General features: G+C 41.4%; 1 protein-coding gene and 1 pseudogene across 1 annotated transcript; one reads left to right on the forward strand and one right to left on the reverse strand.

The window, feature by feature from the left end:
• Nucleotides 1-711: 711 nt before the first annotated feature.
• On the reverse strand, nt 712-7,238 carry LOC139581883 (alcohol dehydrogenase class-3-like; annotated as a pseudogene).
• Nucleotides 7,239-7,757: 519 nt separating this feature from the next.
• Nucleotides 7,758-10,855, forward strand: LOC139581131 (H/ACA ribonucleoprotein complex subunit 1-like). The gene is made up of 8 exons (XM_071410589.1): nt 7,758-7,784; nt 8,016-8,118; nt 8,536-8,740; nt 8,973-9,127; nt 9,311-9,370; nt 9,729-9,849; nt 9,962-10,081; nt 10,194-10,855. Exons 3-8 carry the CDS (start codon nt 8,548-8,550, stop codon nt 10,202-10,204), a joined length of 660 nt encoding a protein of 219 aa, XP_071266690.1. The 5' UTR covers nt 7,758-7,784; nt 8,016-8,118; nt 8,536-8,547; the 3' UTR covers nt 10,205-10,855.
• Nucleotides 10,856-17,794: the final 6,939 nt, after the last annotated feature.

The raw sequence follows: 17,794 nt of genomic DNA on the forward strand, positions 1-17,794 counted from the left end.
TAAAGGCCTCTCCATGGCCAGGGCGTGACAGGGACAATCATTTGTTTTTCAAAAGGACAATGACCCAACACACCTCCAGGGTGTTTACGGGCTACTTGACCAAGAAGCAGAGTGATGGAGTGCTGCATCAGATGACCTGGCCTCCACAATCACCCTACCTCAACCCAATTGAGATGGTTTGGGATGAGTTGGACCGCCGAATGAAGGAAAAGCAGCCAACATGTGCTCAGCCTATGTGGGAACTCCTTAAAGACTGTTGGAAAAGCTTTCCTCATGAAGCTGGTTGAGAGAATGCCAAGAGCGTGCAAAGCTGTCATCAGCGCAAAGGGTGGCTACTTTTAAGAATCTCAAATATAAAATGTCTTTTGATTTGTTTAACACTGTTTTGGTTACTACATGATTCCATGTGCTGTTTCATAGTTTCGATGTCTTCTCTATTATTCTACAATGTAGAAAATAGTAAACATGAAAACCCTGGAATGAGTAGGTGTCCAAACTTTGGACTGGTGCTGTATATATACATATTTACATTTTGGTGCTCATGAACTTCCTTCCTTTTTCGGCTTCAGACCTACGACTACTTCTCACTTAAAAAATAGTTTGTTGTTTTTCACATTATTGAAATTTGACATATATTTTCAACCTTTAATAAATGTTCTACTATACTAATGAGATGGATTTACATCAGATACAGGCAGACATTGTAGACTGGTTCACAAATAATTTTATTACAATTTAATGTTTTGATCAAGTCGTGAAAAAAGTACACATTTGGCATGATTTGTATTGCAATAAAATGCCTATGCCTTCTCATAGTGAAACAAAACAGAGATATCTCACAATTCACCATAACATAAAAACATGGACGTATTGAAGAAGATCAGTGGTTGAGATGGTTGACACAGCATATCACACGGCGAGATACATGATGAAACAGGGAACAAGATATGGCCCAAGTCTCTCAAACATGTAGTGAGGTAGTGGTGTATGTAATTCAAACAGCAGTTCCTTGGTGTATTAAGTGTCCTAGCACCGTGACAACCTAAAAGGTTGAGAAATTCAAACACACCCTCAAAAAAAGAAAACAGACTGCAACATGGATATTTTCCCACAGATTAGACAGACACATAGACACTTGTCCCCAAAGCAAGCCGTATACATCTAGAAGGGTGGGCTTGTCCAACATGTATTGATGAGAGTGCCAAGTCACATAAGCACCTGTCAAAACTTGTCTCTTCCTTTCTTCTCTCGCCTTTTGATCTAGCTCTCTCTCCCCCTCTCGTACCCATACCCCCATTCTCTCTCCCTTCTTCGCAAACTTTCTTTGACGGGGAGAGGAAAAAATGTAAGCTTTGGATCTCTGATTGATTACACACAGAACCCGGAGCCGAACGCAGAGAGGGGAGGCACCGGTTCATTTTCCATTTTAAATAAAGATGGAAAATCAGGGAAACTGCCAGGGCTATTCATTTGATCTGAATGGAACTTCAATAAAGCAAATACAAAGACAGCTATTTCAGTTCATCATTGGGAGGTATTCCCCAAGCAACCTTTTGTCTTGGGCCCTGACAGGCTGGAACTGTTATTTTAGCCCGCCAGAGCGCTCTATATTAAATCAATATATAATATTACCAAAGTCGAAACTATACCCCAGCTACATGAAGCGTATATTTCTCAACCGCTGATGACAATGTCCCATTTGTCTCTCTATCACAATACATTCTTGCTGATTCTTCTGCCTTCTCCCCAGTGCAAATGTATGTAATACTAGTTTCTTTCACATTGAATACCCTCGGGGAAATGTGTCTTGTGTCTCCCATCAAACAAGCGTAACATTACATGCTAGCAAGCTCTATTAAAGTGTTACATAGGGGGAAATATTGAAAATATTTGATTGTATTAAGTTAATAGCTTTTGTCTCAATTAATAGCTCATATTTTCCATGATTAATTAAAAACATTGATTGTCACAATTAAGGAAGTCCCTACCAGTGACAACACTGCACATCTCAACACTGAGGCTTAAGCAGTTGGGTCTAATATATCCCTCAGTATTTGATTCATTCTGTGCATGAGGATGGTGTCAGAGGCTTTCTGTTGGGTGTGTCTGCCATCTACTGGTAGATGTATTCAATGCAGGGCAAACATAAAAATCTGCTGTGCATAGAAAATATCCTATTACAGTGATATTATAATTATGGAAATAAAATGAGGTTGGTATTGGGCATTTCCTAAATTTGAGTGCACTCTGCAGAGGTAATTAAAATCTTTGGACCGTAGTAACCTAGGAAAGAAGTAGAAGGTAGTTTATAAGGTATATCGCTTATCTGAAGTCCACGGTCAGGAGGATAATAATCGACCTAGAAAATTAATCTTCATCCAGCTGGTTCAGGCCAGTCAGTATCACATATTGATAATTGTTCGAATGCTAGAGGGGGATGGGAGAAAGAACAAAAACCCACAGGTGAGCTAAAGAGCATTTATTTGAGACACTTACAATGTATCACATACTTTAGCTAACAATTAAGGGACAACGACACGAAGACATCATATGAGCTTGAACTATTTGTATGTAATCCTACTCGACAACTCCAACTCTAAAGCTGTGATGTAATTATCCAATGTTAAGTAGTGCTGTGAAAAAGTATTTGCCCCCTTTCTGATTTTCTCTATTTCTGCATATTTTGTACACTGAATGTTATCAGATCTTCAACCGAAACCTAATATTAAGTCAAGGGAACCTGAGTGAACAAATAATAAAGACATTGATACTTTATTCATTTATTTCATAAACAAAGTTATGCAACACCCAATGCCCCTGTGTGAAAAAGTAATTGCCCCCTTACACTCAGTAACTGGTTGTGCCACCTTTAGCTACATTGACTGCAACCAAACGCTTCCTGTAGTTGTTGATCAGTCTCTCACATCCCCGTGGAGGAATTTTGGCCCACTCTTCCATGCAGAACTGCTTTAACTCAGCGACATTTGTGGTTTTTCGAGCATGAACTGCTCACTTCAGGTCCTGACAGAACACCTCATTGGCTTTAGGTCTTTCACGGCACTATATTGGACATAACTCAGCTGTCTAGTTTCCATACACACACACACACTGAGAGCTCTCACCTCTTCCCACCGTTCAGGAGGTCCAAAGCCTCATTGATCTGATCCAGGGTCAGAGTGTGGGTCACAAACACACCCAGCGTAAGTTTCTTGTTCATGTACTCCCCAACGAGTTTGGGGACCCTCTCCACACTCTTCCACCTTGTTGGAAAATGACACCATGTGCATGTGTATTTGTTCATTGTTTGGTCATATATTTCATATAGACATATGAAGTACATTGGTAACACTACACCTGAACCCTTCATCATAGGGGGTACAAAACGGCATTATAACATGACATTACAGATGACATGCATAGTCAAGATCATTATTGTTAGCTTATGACAATTCACTTTTCACTGTTATGGTACAAACAATGTTTAGATCTGGCTTTAATATGTCTCATACCGTCAACTCACCTCCAAAGTATGTCCACTTCAAGACCACCAAGAGGTCTTCAGGGACTAGAGATATCTACCCTACCTCTGTCCATCCTATGACACAGACACCACAGGCATCCTTACACCTCTCCAAGCAGCTCTCTGGAAGAAAAAGGAAAACATTTCAGAACTGAGACGGTTTGTCCATTAGCTGTTATTCTGGCCATTTTTGTATACTGATACCACCAAACTATAGCTTGCCAATACCCACAACGATGGTGAGTGACCACACAAACCGTCTTACCTGTAGCCCAATTGCTTTGACCATTTGAAAGGATGAAAAAAAAACAGAAGTCGAAGTCCACCCCTCCGCCGGTCATCTCCACCAGCACCTCCTGGATGGGCTTGCTGTGGTCCTTGGGGTTCACAAACTCAGTGGCCCAAAACACCTCAGCCTTGTCAAACTTGTCCGGATTGATATCCACTGCGATGATTCTGGCAGCCCCGGCAACTTTGCAGCCCATGACTGTAGCTAGGCCCACAGGCCCCAACCCGAGCACTACACATGTGGAGCCAGGATCAACCCAAAGAGGGTTATGGAATCCTTTATAATTGTCTTGACATCACATTTAAGCCTGTTGAGACACAAGACTGCACTTAGCACGAAACAGCACTGAAAGTACATACAGTACCAGTCAAAAGTTTGGACACACCTACTCATTCAAGGGTTTTTCTTTATTTTAATTATTATTATTTTTTTACATTGTAGAATAGTGAAGACATCAAAACTATGAAATAACAAATGGAATCAAGTAGTAACCAAAAAAGTGTTAAACAAATAAAAATATATTTTATATTCTTCAAAGTAGAGCCTTGGGCTCCCAAGTGGCGCAGCGGTCTAAGGCACTGCATCTCAGTGCTAGAGGCGTCACTACAGTCCCTGGTTCAAATCCAGGCTGTATCACAACCGGCCGTGATTGGGAGTCCAGTGCACAATTGGCCCAGCGTCGTCCGGGTTTGGCTGGCATTGTAAATAAGAATTTGCTCTTAACTGACTTGCCTACTTAAATAAAGTTACAAAAATAATAATATATACATAAATAAATAACACAAAAAATCCAAAATAGCTTTTTTCTCCTCCATTTTTTAAGAAATGACAGCTTTGCACACTCTTGGCATTCTCTCAAGGTAGTCACCTGGAATGCATTTCAATTAACAGGTGTGCGTTGTTAAAAGTTAATTTGTGGAATTTCTTTCCTTCTCAATGCGTTTGAGCCAATCAGTTGTGAAGATAGCGCTATTTGGTAAAAGACCAAGTCCACATTATGGCAAGAACACCTCAAATAAATCAAGAGAAACGACAGTCCATCATTACTTTCAGACATGAAGGTCAGTCAATGCGGAAAATTTCAAGAACTTTCAAGTTTCGACAAGTGTAGTCAGTCACAAAACCCATCAAGCACTATGATGAAACTGGCTCTCACGAGGACCGCCACAGGAAAGGATGCAAGGACTGACCATCCATAATATCAAATGTATAGTTTTAACCATGTTATACAGTGTTTGTTTACATTCACGTTATTGGAGTAAAACAAGCTTATATTTTGGGTTCTGATGGGGTACAACAATTGAACTAGCTCATGAGGAACTTATAAATTATATTCTTTAAGAATCAATGTGTATGTCATTCATTTAAGTCAAAACATGGATGTAGCAACTACGGATTCTAGCCTTAAGGTCTCAAAATAGCCTAGAACAGATCAATGGTAGAAGAATAACACAGTATGTTTATTACTGTATATCGAAATTTTTTATTCACAAAAACATGATTTTTACTGGTTTACCTGGTGAGAATTTGGAGACTCCAGGGCCGACACCTTCCACCACGCCTGACCCCTTGTGGCCCAGAACCAGTGGGAAAAGCCTCAGGTGCATGCGTACACCAGTCTCATAGAGGTACCCCTAGTCAGTGTGGCACATTCCACTTGCTGCAATCTCTCCATCAACAGAAACAGCACACAGTTTATTTTTAGGTTAATATCCCTGCGAGCACTAGGCTTTACATAAGCATTGGTCTGGGAAATGTTTATCTTAGGGGAAAGTTGTGGTTACCTTTACACGCACTTTGTGAGCCTTAGGTGGGGCAACCTTCACCGTCTCAATAGACATGCTCCCACGCTACTGCTGCCTTGCACTTGATCACCTGGGGTAATAGTAATAGATTCAATATATGCATTGTAAAGAAATTTCCTCAGATTACATTTTTTTTTAAATGGGTGCCTTATCACACAGACGGCTACTGCATGGGCTTACAACAAGACAGACAAGTCTTTGCTTACCTGGCTCTCAGTTTTCATTATAACTTCTTCCAGATGTGAGTCTAGGGGAAATAAAGCACGTCAACAAGTGGGCAGATAAATGTAAATATTTATAGGTGTTGCAGTTCTGTCAAACATTTACACTTTACAGAGGTTTCAGTTACGCTAGCTCTAGTCCAGGTTGTTACGTATGGCTCGAAGCTCAAGTTGCACTCAATGATGTGTATAAACCCTGGATTTCTGATGCTATGTAATGGCCAATGAGAGGCTTTGAAGCCACCAGTGCAATATTGGCACTCCCCGGAAGGAGCAGTCCTCCATAGCAATTAATGGAATTCCACAGTATTTCAACAAAATGTTACAAGGATAAAATTACACGGATTTAAGTCATTCTTTGTTGCAACATAAGTACTCTCCAAAAAGACTATGGAATATGTTTTTATATTTATTTATTTTCATTTTAAAATGTTCAGTTTACTTTAAAAGTATACATTAAAGATGGACTCCGCAGTAGGGGAAACAGTGTCACTGACCGCCCCACGGCTGTTGTTATTGTTTTGTTGACGAAGCGGAGGTGAGGAACGTTGCACAACATGGCAAAAAAATTGCAGTACATGTTCTATCACGCTGCAATGATGTCCGGGGGGGGGGGGGACACTGTTAGTTGTTTTCAGTGTACTTCTTTGTTGTTGTAATATCGCAAACGAATGTGGTAGTTTCACCATTAAGGATTCCAGCTTTAAGGTGTCTGTAATAGAATATACTTATCAAAAATTAATGTAGACATTAATAAATGCATTTCTATAGCTTCAAAATATCATTATTTTTTACGACGGAGGAATAACAAAATGGCTGCACGGTGGCTTCAAAACAGCGCCACTGTCAGTTATCTAGGGTTAATACTGTAATGAAACAGCAGGAAGCAAGCCCGAGGTCCGGCGCGCTATCGACTGTGCCGCAAAAGCATGCTCGAGTCGATTTCCGCGCTTATAAACCAGGGTCGTTACAATACATATCATTGGTCTCAGGTAACGCCCTGGACAAAAGCTACGTAATGCAAAGGGGGCACACAATTGCAGTTTTAAACAAATTAGTATTTAAAAAAAACATTATTCTTATACAGCCTTAATTAAATTAGCCTTCTCTAAAGAATATGTAAAGAAAGCATGTGTCTTCTCTCAAAAGTCTTACTGTTGACTTGGTAGCAAATCCAGTTCCAGACCTTGCAGCGTTGTCAAAGTGGGTGTGCGGCGTTCTCAGGAAGGGGATAATCTCAATTGTGCATCCTCGCGCCCTCTTTCTTCTATGCGCGCCTCCTTCTTAAACCCCATTGGATGAGAAAGTCAGCGGCCCCGCCTCACTAACCTTCTCCTCCAATGAATTTTGAGAAAGACACGAGGAAAAGACGCGCGGATAAGCAATTGAGATCTTCCCCTAGTGTCCTTCACAGGAAGTCGTGAATGAACGACAGTCTGAGTTTTACGACAATCCGGATTTCTCTTTAGTTCTCACCATAGAGATAGATAGACGACTCATCTTTGTATCTGTGCCATTATAGCGTATGTGACATTACTGGGAAAGGGATAGGGGGATTGTTGTACAACTGAATGCCTTCAACTGAAATGTGACTTCCGCATTTAACCCAGCCCTTCTGAATCAGAGAGGTGCGGGGGCTGCCTTAATCGACACCCACATCTTCGGCGCCCGGGGAACAGCCTTTTCTCAATGGCAGAAAGACAGATTTTTACCTTGTCAGACCCACTAGGGGCAGCAACATTGAGGCTATCTCAATTTTAAAGTAGTCCATTTTCTTCTTCATTGGTTGATTGGTCTCAACTCATAGGAATCCCCACCCAGTTGACCACTTTAACATTGTGGAAGCCCTCAATGGCAATGCCCATGCTAAAATGTTTTTTAAACCAGGTGGTTGGAGTCCTGGGTGCTGATTGGTTGAAAGCTGTGGTCGATTAGACTATATTCCACAGGTAGTACGCAACATTACTTGTTTACTGTTCTAATTATGTTGGTAACCAGTTTATAATAGCAATAAGACACCTCGGGGTGGTTGTGGTATATGGCCAATATATCACGGCTAAGGGGCTGTATCCAGCTACTCCACGTTAGGTCGTGCGAATAACAGCCCTTAGCCATATACCACACCTCTTCGGGCCCTATGATTTAAATATCCCTGAAGAGACTTCTATCAATCTCTATAGGTCTCACTTTACGGCACCACCTGAAAGCACATGTGTTTTCGTCACGTAGAACTTGTGTCTGGCACACTTCACTCCATCAGCTGAGCTTATTTGTGTTACAAAGGTATGTCAATCAAATATATATGTGTATTTCATAAGTTGCAATAATGTGCAATATATGTGTATTTCATAAGTTACAATAATGTGCTCAGCAAAGCATATCGTGATACTGTAGTCTTTTGATATGTTGAAAATAAGTAGTCGAGCTGGCTAGCTAGCTTGTTCAATTGATCCCTTGCAAGTTGCTGTACTGATATAGTTCATAAACGTCAAATCATGCATTGATCAAGTCATTAGTTAATAATTTTACTGTTCGTTGTTTAGCTAGCTAGTTTTATCGTCGTATTTAGCCAGCAAAGCATTTGGAAACATCCACTAACGTTACTGACAATGTTTGAAGTACGTGTAGTATTTGAAAGTGAATTGCATTGAATTGTATCTATGCAACTTAATCTTATCTCCCGTCCTCCAACTCTCTCAGGTACACTAGAAAATGTCCTTCCGAGGAGGAGGAGGAGGTGGAAGAGGGGGCCGTGGTGGCGGATTCAACCGTGGTGGTGGTGGAGGAGGATACGGTGGTGGTGGTGGAGGATATGGGGGTCGAGGTGGCGGCGGCGGTTTCCGAGGTGGTGGACGAGGAGGTCGAGGAGGCTTCCAGGACTATGGCCCTCCAGAATATGTTGTTGGTAAGATGAATGAGACCGCCATGTGATGCACCCATATCGCGTTCCAGTGATGGAAAGGGCATTGTTAATGCTTTGCATCTTGAATTTACACTACAGCAGTTGCACATCAGGAATGTCCATATAGTCTGCCTGGCATTGTAACATCAGTTGCCCTATTTGTACTTTCACATACTGTTCCCAGTTTAAAAAAAATTCCTGTACTGACCAGATATCCTTGCTCTTGTCTCTGCAGCATTAGGAGAATTCATGCACCCCTGTGAGGATGAAATTGTGTGCAAGTGTGTAACTGAGGAGAACAAAGTTCCCTACTTCAATGCACCTGTGTACTTGGAAAACAAGGAGCAGATCGGGAAAGTGGACGAAATCTTCGGCCAACTACGTGACTTTGTATCTTTTCAATCTTTCCTTGTCTAACCAGAGTCATCTGGGAAGTGGTTGGGAACATGTTTAATTTTCTTGATCTCATTAATAACACTGTAAAACTTGTATGCTTTAATTCCGTTTCTACTGGTTAACAATGAGTTTCATGTAATTTGTGACACTGGTTTGCCCCTTAACCTAATGAAACAGTATTTCTCTGTTAAACTCTCCGATAATATGAAGGCATCCTCATTCAAGAAACTACAGAAGGTAAGCAATATCAGTGTATTACATGTAACAGAACTGATGGTAGTTAAAAGTGCTTTCATGGTCGACGTGACCCAAACTGGCATCCATGGTGTTAACAGAGAATGCAAGATATCAGAAATTTACATGAAATATGGTGACAACTCGAAACAAGACAGTGTCAAGAACAAGCTGAAACAAAACACTTAAGATTCCCCACATGGCAGTTTTGTCATTCCTGCTAGCATCCAGAATCACATAACGCTGACTACTGTCCCATGGAAGCGCGTACATCGTTTCCGTGACTTTGTCAGCTAATCCATCTATTGCATAAACATTGCTATGGGATGTATTTCTTAACTCATCATATTCTGGTCCACAGTTCTACGTAGACCCAATGAAACTCCTACCACTCCAGAGGTTCCTTCCCAGGCCTCCGGGTGAGAAGGGTCCCCCAAGGGGAGGCAGAGGAGGTCGAGGTGGAAGAGGAGGTCCCCGTGGAGGTAAGAGCAAAATGTCAACAGCTCAGGCCCCATGGCTGTTTTTCTTGTAAATAAAAAGGGGGGGGGGGTGTTAGTACATTTTTATACCAAGATAAAACTTTTGCCCTCCCAGGTGGATTCCGTGGTGGCAGGGGGGGTGGTGACCGTGGTGGATTTGGCAGAGGAGGTTTTGGCGGTGGTCGAGGAGGAGGGTTCAGAGGTAGAGGAGGTGGCGGTGGACGAGGATTCAGGGGTAAGTCCAAATCCTAGAAAAGGAATCTTAAATGAACGTGAATAGACACGTTTTAAAGCTGCTTTGCATTTTATGTTTCTGTGGTGTTGATATGCCTTTTTCTATCATCCAGGTGGGAGATGATGACAAACTGTTTTGTGTCGGATCCTCGCCAAGTGTCCATACGCGGCAGGAAGCAAATCGGTGCGATGCCTGAGCTTGGCTCTTTTGAACTTGACTTATGGAGGACAGGCATTGCATCATTTTATACTGCTCAGCTGTCAATTTGTGTTTTTGTACACCGATCTTTGATGAATAATGTGTGAATGGTTGGCTTTTATTCAATGACCTTTGAATGCACTCTGCTGTCACAGGGAATGTTGTCATTAATGGCCCAGTTGCTTTTGCAACTCTTCAACATTGTTCACACTGGATGGTTTTGTGGGTATATTTTGGATATGTCACATTGTTTTTCTTATACCTTTGGCTATGATTCGGAGCTTTCAGTTAGACCAAAATATGGGCCCCTTGGGGGCACTGGATTGTTTTATCAATGTCATGGTGGAGTGCAACAGTCATTTCAATGTTGATAAAGCCAGAAATCGATGACACCCTGATGTTTATAAGACTGTTTGTTTGTGGATGATATGATGGACATGAGTTAATTTGTTTTCATCACAATAAGTGGAAAATATTGTATTGCCCACAGATGATGAAATATGATTAGAGTATTGCTGTCTTTTTGTAAAGAAAAGCCTTTGATTAAACAGTGCTCTGTAGGAAGCTCCAATTTTATTTGGACATGACTTGGTGTCTTATTTCAACTAATGCGATATTAGCCTAGTGTTCCTGAAGCACATCCTTCAAATTCAAGCTGATTGTGTGTCTGATTTCAACACCCGTTTGTCCAAACTGTTCAGGTACTGAATTAAACTTGCTAGTACAACTGTCAAAGCAAATAATCCAGCAGCTCTCTCTGCAAAGGCATGCCCCATCGTTCTGATGAAGGCAGCATACAAATGTTGCCGTTTGTTAGCTGCTTATATGGATGAAATGGGAGCATTTTAATTGTCATACCGCACACTTTTGTCAGGGTGTCATTTCGGTCCAGCTTATTGATGTCCTATATCCAGCCATAATGTCTCCTGAATGGCTACAGTGACTAATCTTGGGTAATACTTCTTGCTTTAACAGCTATGTGGTCAACATGAGAGCTACTCCACACACTTTAAAGGAAATTGCATTGCAGTGTCATATGTTCATGCCTTACTTCAGTGGCTGGTTTCCCTGTTCAGTTTGTATGCAGGGTGCTTCTAAGAAGGGGTAGTAAAGCCCCTCCCTATATGTGAATACTGTCATCCAAGAAGCCGGGGCTTTTTTTTGTGTCACAAATAGGTAACTAGTCCACTTGCCTTAAACCACAATGTTGCTGCTTCAAGCAGACCCCCCCCCCCCCCCCTCAATTTGTTACAAATGTACCAATTGACTGTGATATTATCCTTTATAAGATGTTTGCTGTAATTGTATTTAGCCCATATTTCATGCCCATTCACTGCATATGTAATTTGAGGATTTCATAGGTTTTCTCAAATCAAGGAACTCAGTGTGCCAACAGTGTTCCTGGTTGGTCTCTAGACTAGTTCTTAAGCTGCCCACAAGTTTAGCTCTTTACTGACTCAGATCTTTTCAACTCGTTCAATCAAAAGAGTGAATCGTTCATCTAATTGTGTTCATTTGACACAGTAATGCCCAGAGCATGCAGGACCCTCTACCGGCAAACGAATGGCCAACTCAAAATAGTAATGATTCTACAAGCCTCTCGTTCACCATAAGGGGCTTATTGGAGCTGTCATTTGTGACAGACTTGTATACGTGTGCTTTAAACAATGCACATTTGTTGCTTGCTAGGCATACACGTTATTTCTTGGTACATTTGAAACGATGTCTATTTGTGGCCGCAATTGGACTAGATTGTGAACTACTCTTTGCGGAACGTATCAAGTACCCCTAACTGCAGTGTGCAGTTCGGGGCCGGGCTCAATGTGGGCGGATGTTTGACTGCCCACCAGTGTTTTTTTTCTTTCATCTGAGGTATGACAGTCACACACTGAATAGAAAACACATGTTTGTACAAGGCACACTTTGAATAAAAACGTATTTAATTTTTGAAGATCGTAAGAAATATTATATAACGTGGTATGTGTTGTAACACTGTTTGCTTCATGTTGTATTTGAGACAAGCTACTGATATTGTTGCATTGAACAACAGACTTGTTATGTATGTCATGCCCTGTTAACATTGTGTTGATATATGTCATAACTTTGTAATTATATTATTTCATTGAGCATATATATACAGTTACTACCTATCCTGTTTTATAATGCTATTTACTTTTCTCATGAGAATGGAGACAGACTATACCATATAGATTTGTGGAGTGGTTAAAAAACAAGTTTTAATGACTCCAACCTAAGTGTATGTAAACTTCCGACTTCAACTGTATATATACACATTTCTTGTTAACAAACTATAGTTTTGGCAAGTCAGTTAGAACATCTACTTTGTGCATGACACAAGTCATTTTTCCAACAATATTTGCAGACAGTTAATTTCACTTATAATTCACTGTATCGCAATTCCAGTGGGTCAGAAGTTTACATACACTAAGTTGACTGTGCCTTTAAACGGCTTGGAAAATTCCAGAAAATGATGTCATGGCTTTAGAAGCTTCTGATAGACTAATTGACATTATTTGAGTCAATTGGAAGTGTACCTGTTGATGTATTTCAAGGCCTACCTTCAAACTCAGTGCCTCTTTGCTTGACATCATGGGGAAATCAGCCAAGACCTCAGAAAATAAATTGTAGACCACAAGTCTGGTTCATCCTTGGGAGAAATGTTCAAACGCCTGAAGGTACCACGTTCATCTGTACAAACAATAGTATGCAAGTATAAACACCATGGGACCACGCAGCCGTCATACCGCTCAGGAAGGAGATGCGTTCTGTCTCCTAGAGATGAACGTACTTTGGTGCGAAAAGTGAAAATCAATCCCAAAACAGCAAAGGACCTTGTGAAGATGCTGTCGGAAACAGGTACAAAAGTATCTATATCCACAGTAAAACGAGTCCTATATCGACATAACCTGAAAGGCCGCTCAGCAAGGAAGAAGACTGCTCCAAAACCGCCATAAAAAATCCAGACTACGATTTTCAACTGCACATGGGGACAAAGATCGTACTTTTTGGAGAATTGCCCTCTGGTCTAATGAAACAAAAATAGAACTGGTCATGATGACCATCGTTATGTTTGGAGGAAAAAGGGGGATGCTTGCAAGTCGAAGAACACCATCCCAACCTTGAAGTGGCAGCATCATGTTGTGGGGGGTGCTTTGCTGCAGGAGGGACTGGTGCACTTCACAAAATAGATGGCATCATGAGGCAGGAAAATTATGTGGATATATTGAAGCAACATCTCAAGACATCAGTCAGGAAGTTAAAGCTTGGTCGCAAATGGGTCTTCCAAATGGACAATGACCCAAGCATACTTCCAAAGTTGTGGAAAAATGGCTTAAGGACAACAAAGTCAAGGTATTGGAGTGGTCTTCACAAAGCCTTGACCTCAAGCCTTTAGAAAATTTGTGGGCAGAACTGAAAAAGAGTGGGCGAGCAAGGAGGCCTACAAACCTGACTCAGTTACACCAGTTCTGTCAGGGGAATGGGTCAAAATTCACCCAACTTATTGTGGGAAGCTTGTGGAAGGCTACCCGAAACGTTTGACCCAAGTTAAACAATTTAAAGACAATGCAACAAAATATTAATTGAGTGTATGTAAACTTCTGACCCACTAGGAATGTGACGAAATAAATAAAAGCTGAAATACATAATTCTTTCTACTATTATTCTGACATTTCACATTCTTTAAACACAGTGGTGATCCTAACTGACCTAAGACAGGGAATCTTTATTTTGATTAAATGTCAGGAATTGTGAAAAACTGAGTTGAAATGTGTTTGGCTAAGGTGTATTTAAACTTCCGACTTCAACTGTATATTTTTTAAATTACACCGCATTATTTCATTTTGGGGATCTTTATTTTCCACCCGTACGGTAGTTGGTGGAATGCACACATAATTGTTGGGAAAGCCATTATACCAAAGAAGAAGAGGACAGTTGTTGGTCGGAGCACGTCATGGCATGAGCGTTTATTAATCCTGCTGTAGAATTCGTTGCTGCCAGCAGGTCAAACGAATGACTAAAATGTATAGGGGGTGTTAAGAGACTTAATTAGGCCTATGCAACCGTACCACCGTTTGTCTGCCTTACTAACGTCTGCGTAACGCCTGCGTGTAACGTTAACTAACATGTCGTCATACCAACATCTTACTAACGTCTGTGGGACGCCTGCGTGTTAATGAAAGTCATAAGGTGTTAATTCAATCTCAACCATAAATGTTAGAAATGTACAATTTTTTTCCGTGCAAGCCGACATTCCGAAGTAGCTTCCGAGTGTAGCCTATGGCTTGTTTATTTCCTGTTATCGCTAATGGCCTAGAAAAGATTATGTCCAATCTATATGTAATCTGTCTTTCCCTCAACACCTCATGGCATGGTATGTTATCTTATCTCACTGTATACAGATCTAAATGTTGTTAGCCAATCGCAGACTGTGTTGTGACCAGTTCCCCAGTAGCCTAAATCAGACAAACAATAAGAGTTGTGTCCGTGGCTTTCAGTCGAATAGAGGAGTTCACATGCTTTCCCAGTGGGTCCGTGGTATTCGGGATCCTTGGGATGTCCCTTCCTCTGTCAAGTATAAATGTAAAGTGGTTAAGTTTTGTGTTAGTTTAGGGTTTAGTGACCGTTCATAGAGTGAGAGGCTGGCGCGGTATTTGAGAGCTCGGCGGCGACAGAAACATGTTTTTTTGTTGTTTTTTTACAAGCAGCAGAGACAATTTTCGAGTGTCTGCCCCAGGTAGTTTCCTTAGAGACGATGAAAAGAATTACCAAGATGTCCTTGATCCAATTGAGGAGTAAGTAGGCTATATTTAAGTTGTGATATCGTTGGGAAATATTTAGACCTATTGTGTTGATAAGGCAAATTTGGTTTATTTGAAAATAATACATTTTAGTTGATAATGAGTTGAAAGCACATAGGCAATATTATTTACTGTGTAGAGTAGGCTAGTGTACAATAATAACGCAATTTGATATAATTTTTTATTATTATTTATTAAATCAATTGTAAATTAAAATATACACATGGTGCTATAGGATATACATATTTTACATTGTAAAACACTACCCCTACATGCCATTGTACTATAGGATATATACATATTTTACATTGTAATACGGTACTGTGTGCTGGAGCTATGGGTTTGTTTTTCCACTGTCAATAGGCCTACACATTCACACTCGAACTGAATTGAATGGGGGATGCATATGTACTTTTCACTGAAGAAGGGAAATGAGGTACAACATACAACTGATCGAAGACCTAAAATCATGCCTGACAAGACCGTTGAAATCATAACGGTATCCTAATATAGTCTGGAGACAGGGGTAGCCTATTCTACAATAATGTAACTATGTGCTAGTATTATTTATCTAATTGATAAATTAAATTGTAAATGTGGATGGGTATGCTACATCATTCAATTGTACAAGGTAGATACAGGAGTAGCCTATAGACTACAATAATAATGTCATTGAATGTGCTATAGTATAACTTATTTCATTGATTAATACAATTGTAAATGGGGATGGGTAGGGCACTTCATTCAGTGAATCCTGAATGTCTTGCTATCTGTGGGAGTATGTTAATGAAGGCTTTTCAGCTGTTGAACTATGGCAATGTCTAACTAATTTCTAAACCTATCTTTCTTTAAGTTAAGAAGTGATGAGCCAGAGAAACCAATCAGCGTCACTGCAGCTGTTCTACAAACCACCCACACTGCTCTCCCTCCACTATCAACCGCATCCTCTTCTCCTGTTCTAACTAATTTGCTGCCACACTGAAAATGATTGTACATACATACCACTGTGCCCATCTCATTGCAACATGATCCATCCAAGCCCTCAGCTGGATGCCTAAAATATGAGAAATGTGAACAAGATGCTATAGTAGTGTGTGTGTGTGTGTGTGTGTGTGTGTGTGTGTGTGTGTGTGTGTGTGTGTGTGTGTGTGTGTGTGTGTGTGTGTGTGTGTGTGTGTGTGTGTGTGTGTGTGTGTGTGTGTGTGTGTGTGTGTGTGTGTGTGTGTGTGTGTGTGTGTGGATGGATGGAGTTCCAAGAAAAGACATGAGAAGATGGCAAAGGAGATAGTGATGACAGTAAGAGCATATGAAAATAAAGACCCCTTGGGATCTAAAATGAGTGTGGGGGGCCCTCTTGTGTCTCCTTTTTGTCCAATTGAGGATACTACAGTCACCCCTAGGTTCTTGGAACACTGATATTTAAGTCTGAGCAGAGGGTGATGAAAGCCTTCAAAGGTGGTGGATGTTTGAGTATAGAATGAAATTGGTTCCAACAAGGCTCTTTTGCTGTCACCAAAGGAGAACCCTTTTTGGTTCCAGGTAAACTCAGCAAAGAAAGAAACATCCTCTCAATGTCAACTGCGTTTATTTTCAGTAAACTTAACATGTGTAAATATTTGTATGAACATAACAAGATTCAACAACTGAGACATAAAGTGAACATGTTCCGCAGACATGTGACTAACAGAAATTGAATAATGTGTCCCTGAACAAAGGGGGGGGGGGGGATCAAAAGTAACAATCAGTATCTGGTGTGGCCACCAGCTGCATTAAGTACTGCAGTGTATCTCCTCCTCATGGACTGCACCAGATTGGCCAGTTCTTGCTGTGAGATGTTACCCCACTCTTCAACCAAGGCACCTGCAAGTTCCCAGACATTTCTGGGGAGAATGGCCCTAGTCCTCACCCTCCGATCCAACAGGTCCCAGAAGTGCTCAATGGGATTGAGATCCGGGCTCTTCGCTGGCCATGGCAGAACACTGACATTCCAATCTTGCAGGAAATCACGCACAGAACGAGCAGTATGGCTGTTGGCATTGTCATGCTGGAGGGTCATGTCAGGATGAGTCTGCAGGAAGGGTACCACATGAGGGAGGAGGATGTCTTCGCTGTAATGCACAGCGTTGAAATTGCCTGCAATGACAACAAGCTCAGTCCGATGATGCTGTGACACACTGCCCCAGACCATGACGGACACTCCACCTCCAAATCGATCCCGGTCCAGAGTACAGGCCTCGGTGTAACAATCATTCCTTCAACGATAAACGCGAATCCGACCATCACCCCTGGTGAGACAAAACCGCGACTCGTCAGTGAAGAGCACTTTTTGCCAGTCCTGTCAGGTCCAGCGACGGTGGGTTTGTGTCCATAGGCGACGTTGTTGCCGGTGAAGTCTGGTGAGGACCTGCCTTACAACAGGCCTTTAATCCCTCAGTCCATTCTCTCTCAGCCTATTGCGGACAGTCTGAGCACTGATGGAGGGATTTTGCGTTCCTGGTGTAACTCAGGCAGTTGTTGTTGCCATCCTGTACCTGTCCCGCAGGTGTGATGTTCGGATGTACCGATCCTGTGCAGGTGTTGTTACATGTGGTCTGCCACTGCGAGGACGATAAGCTGTCAGTCATGTCTCACCGTAGCATTGTCTTAGGCGTCTCACAGTACGGACATTGCAATTTATTGCCCTGGCCACATCCGC

Source organism: Salvelinus alpinus, chromosome 7 (assembly GCF_045679555.1).
Source record: "Salvelinus alpinus chromosome 7, SLU_Salpinus.1, whole genome shotgun sequence".
Classification (NCBI taxonomy): Eukaryota; Metazoa; Chordata; class Actinopteri; order Salmoniformes; family Salmonidae; genus Salvelinus; species Salvelinus alpinus.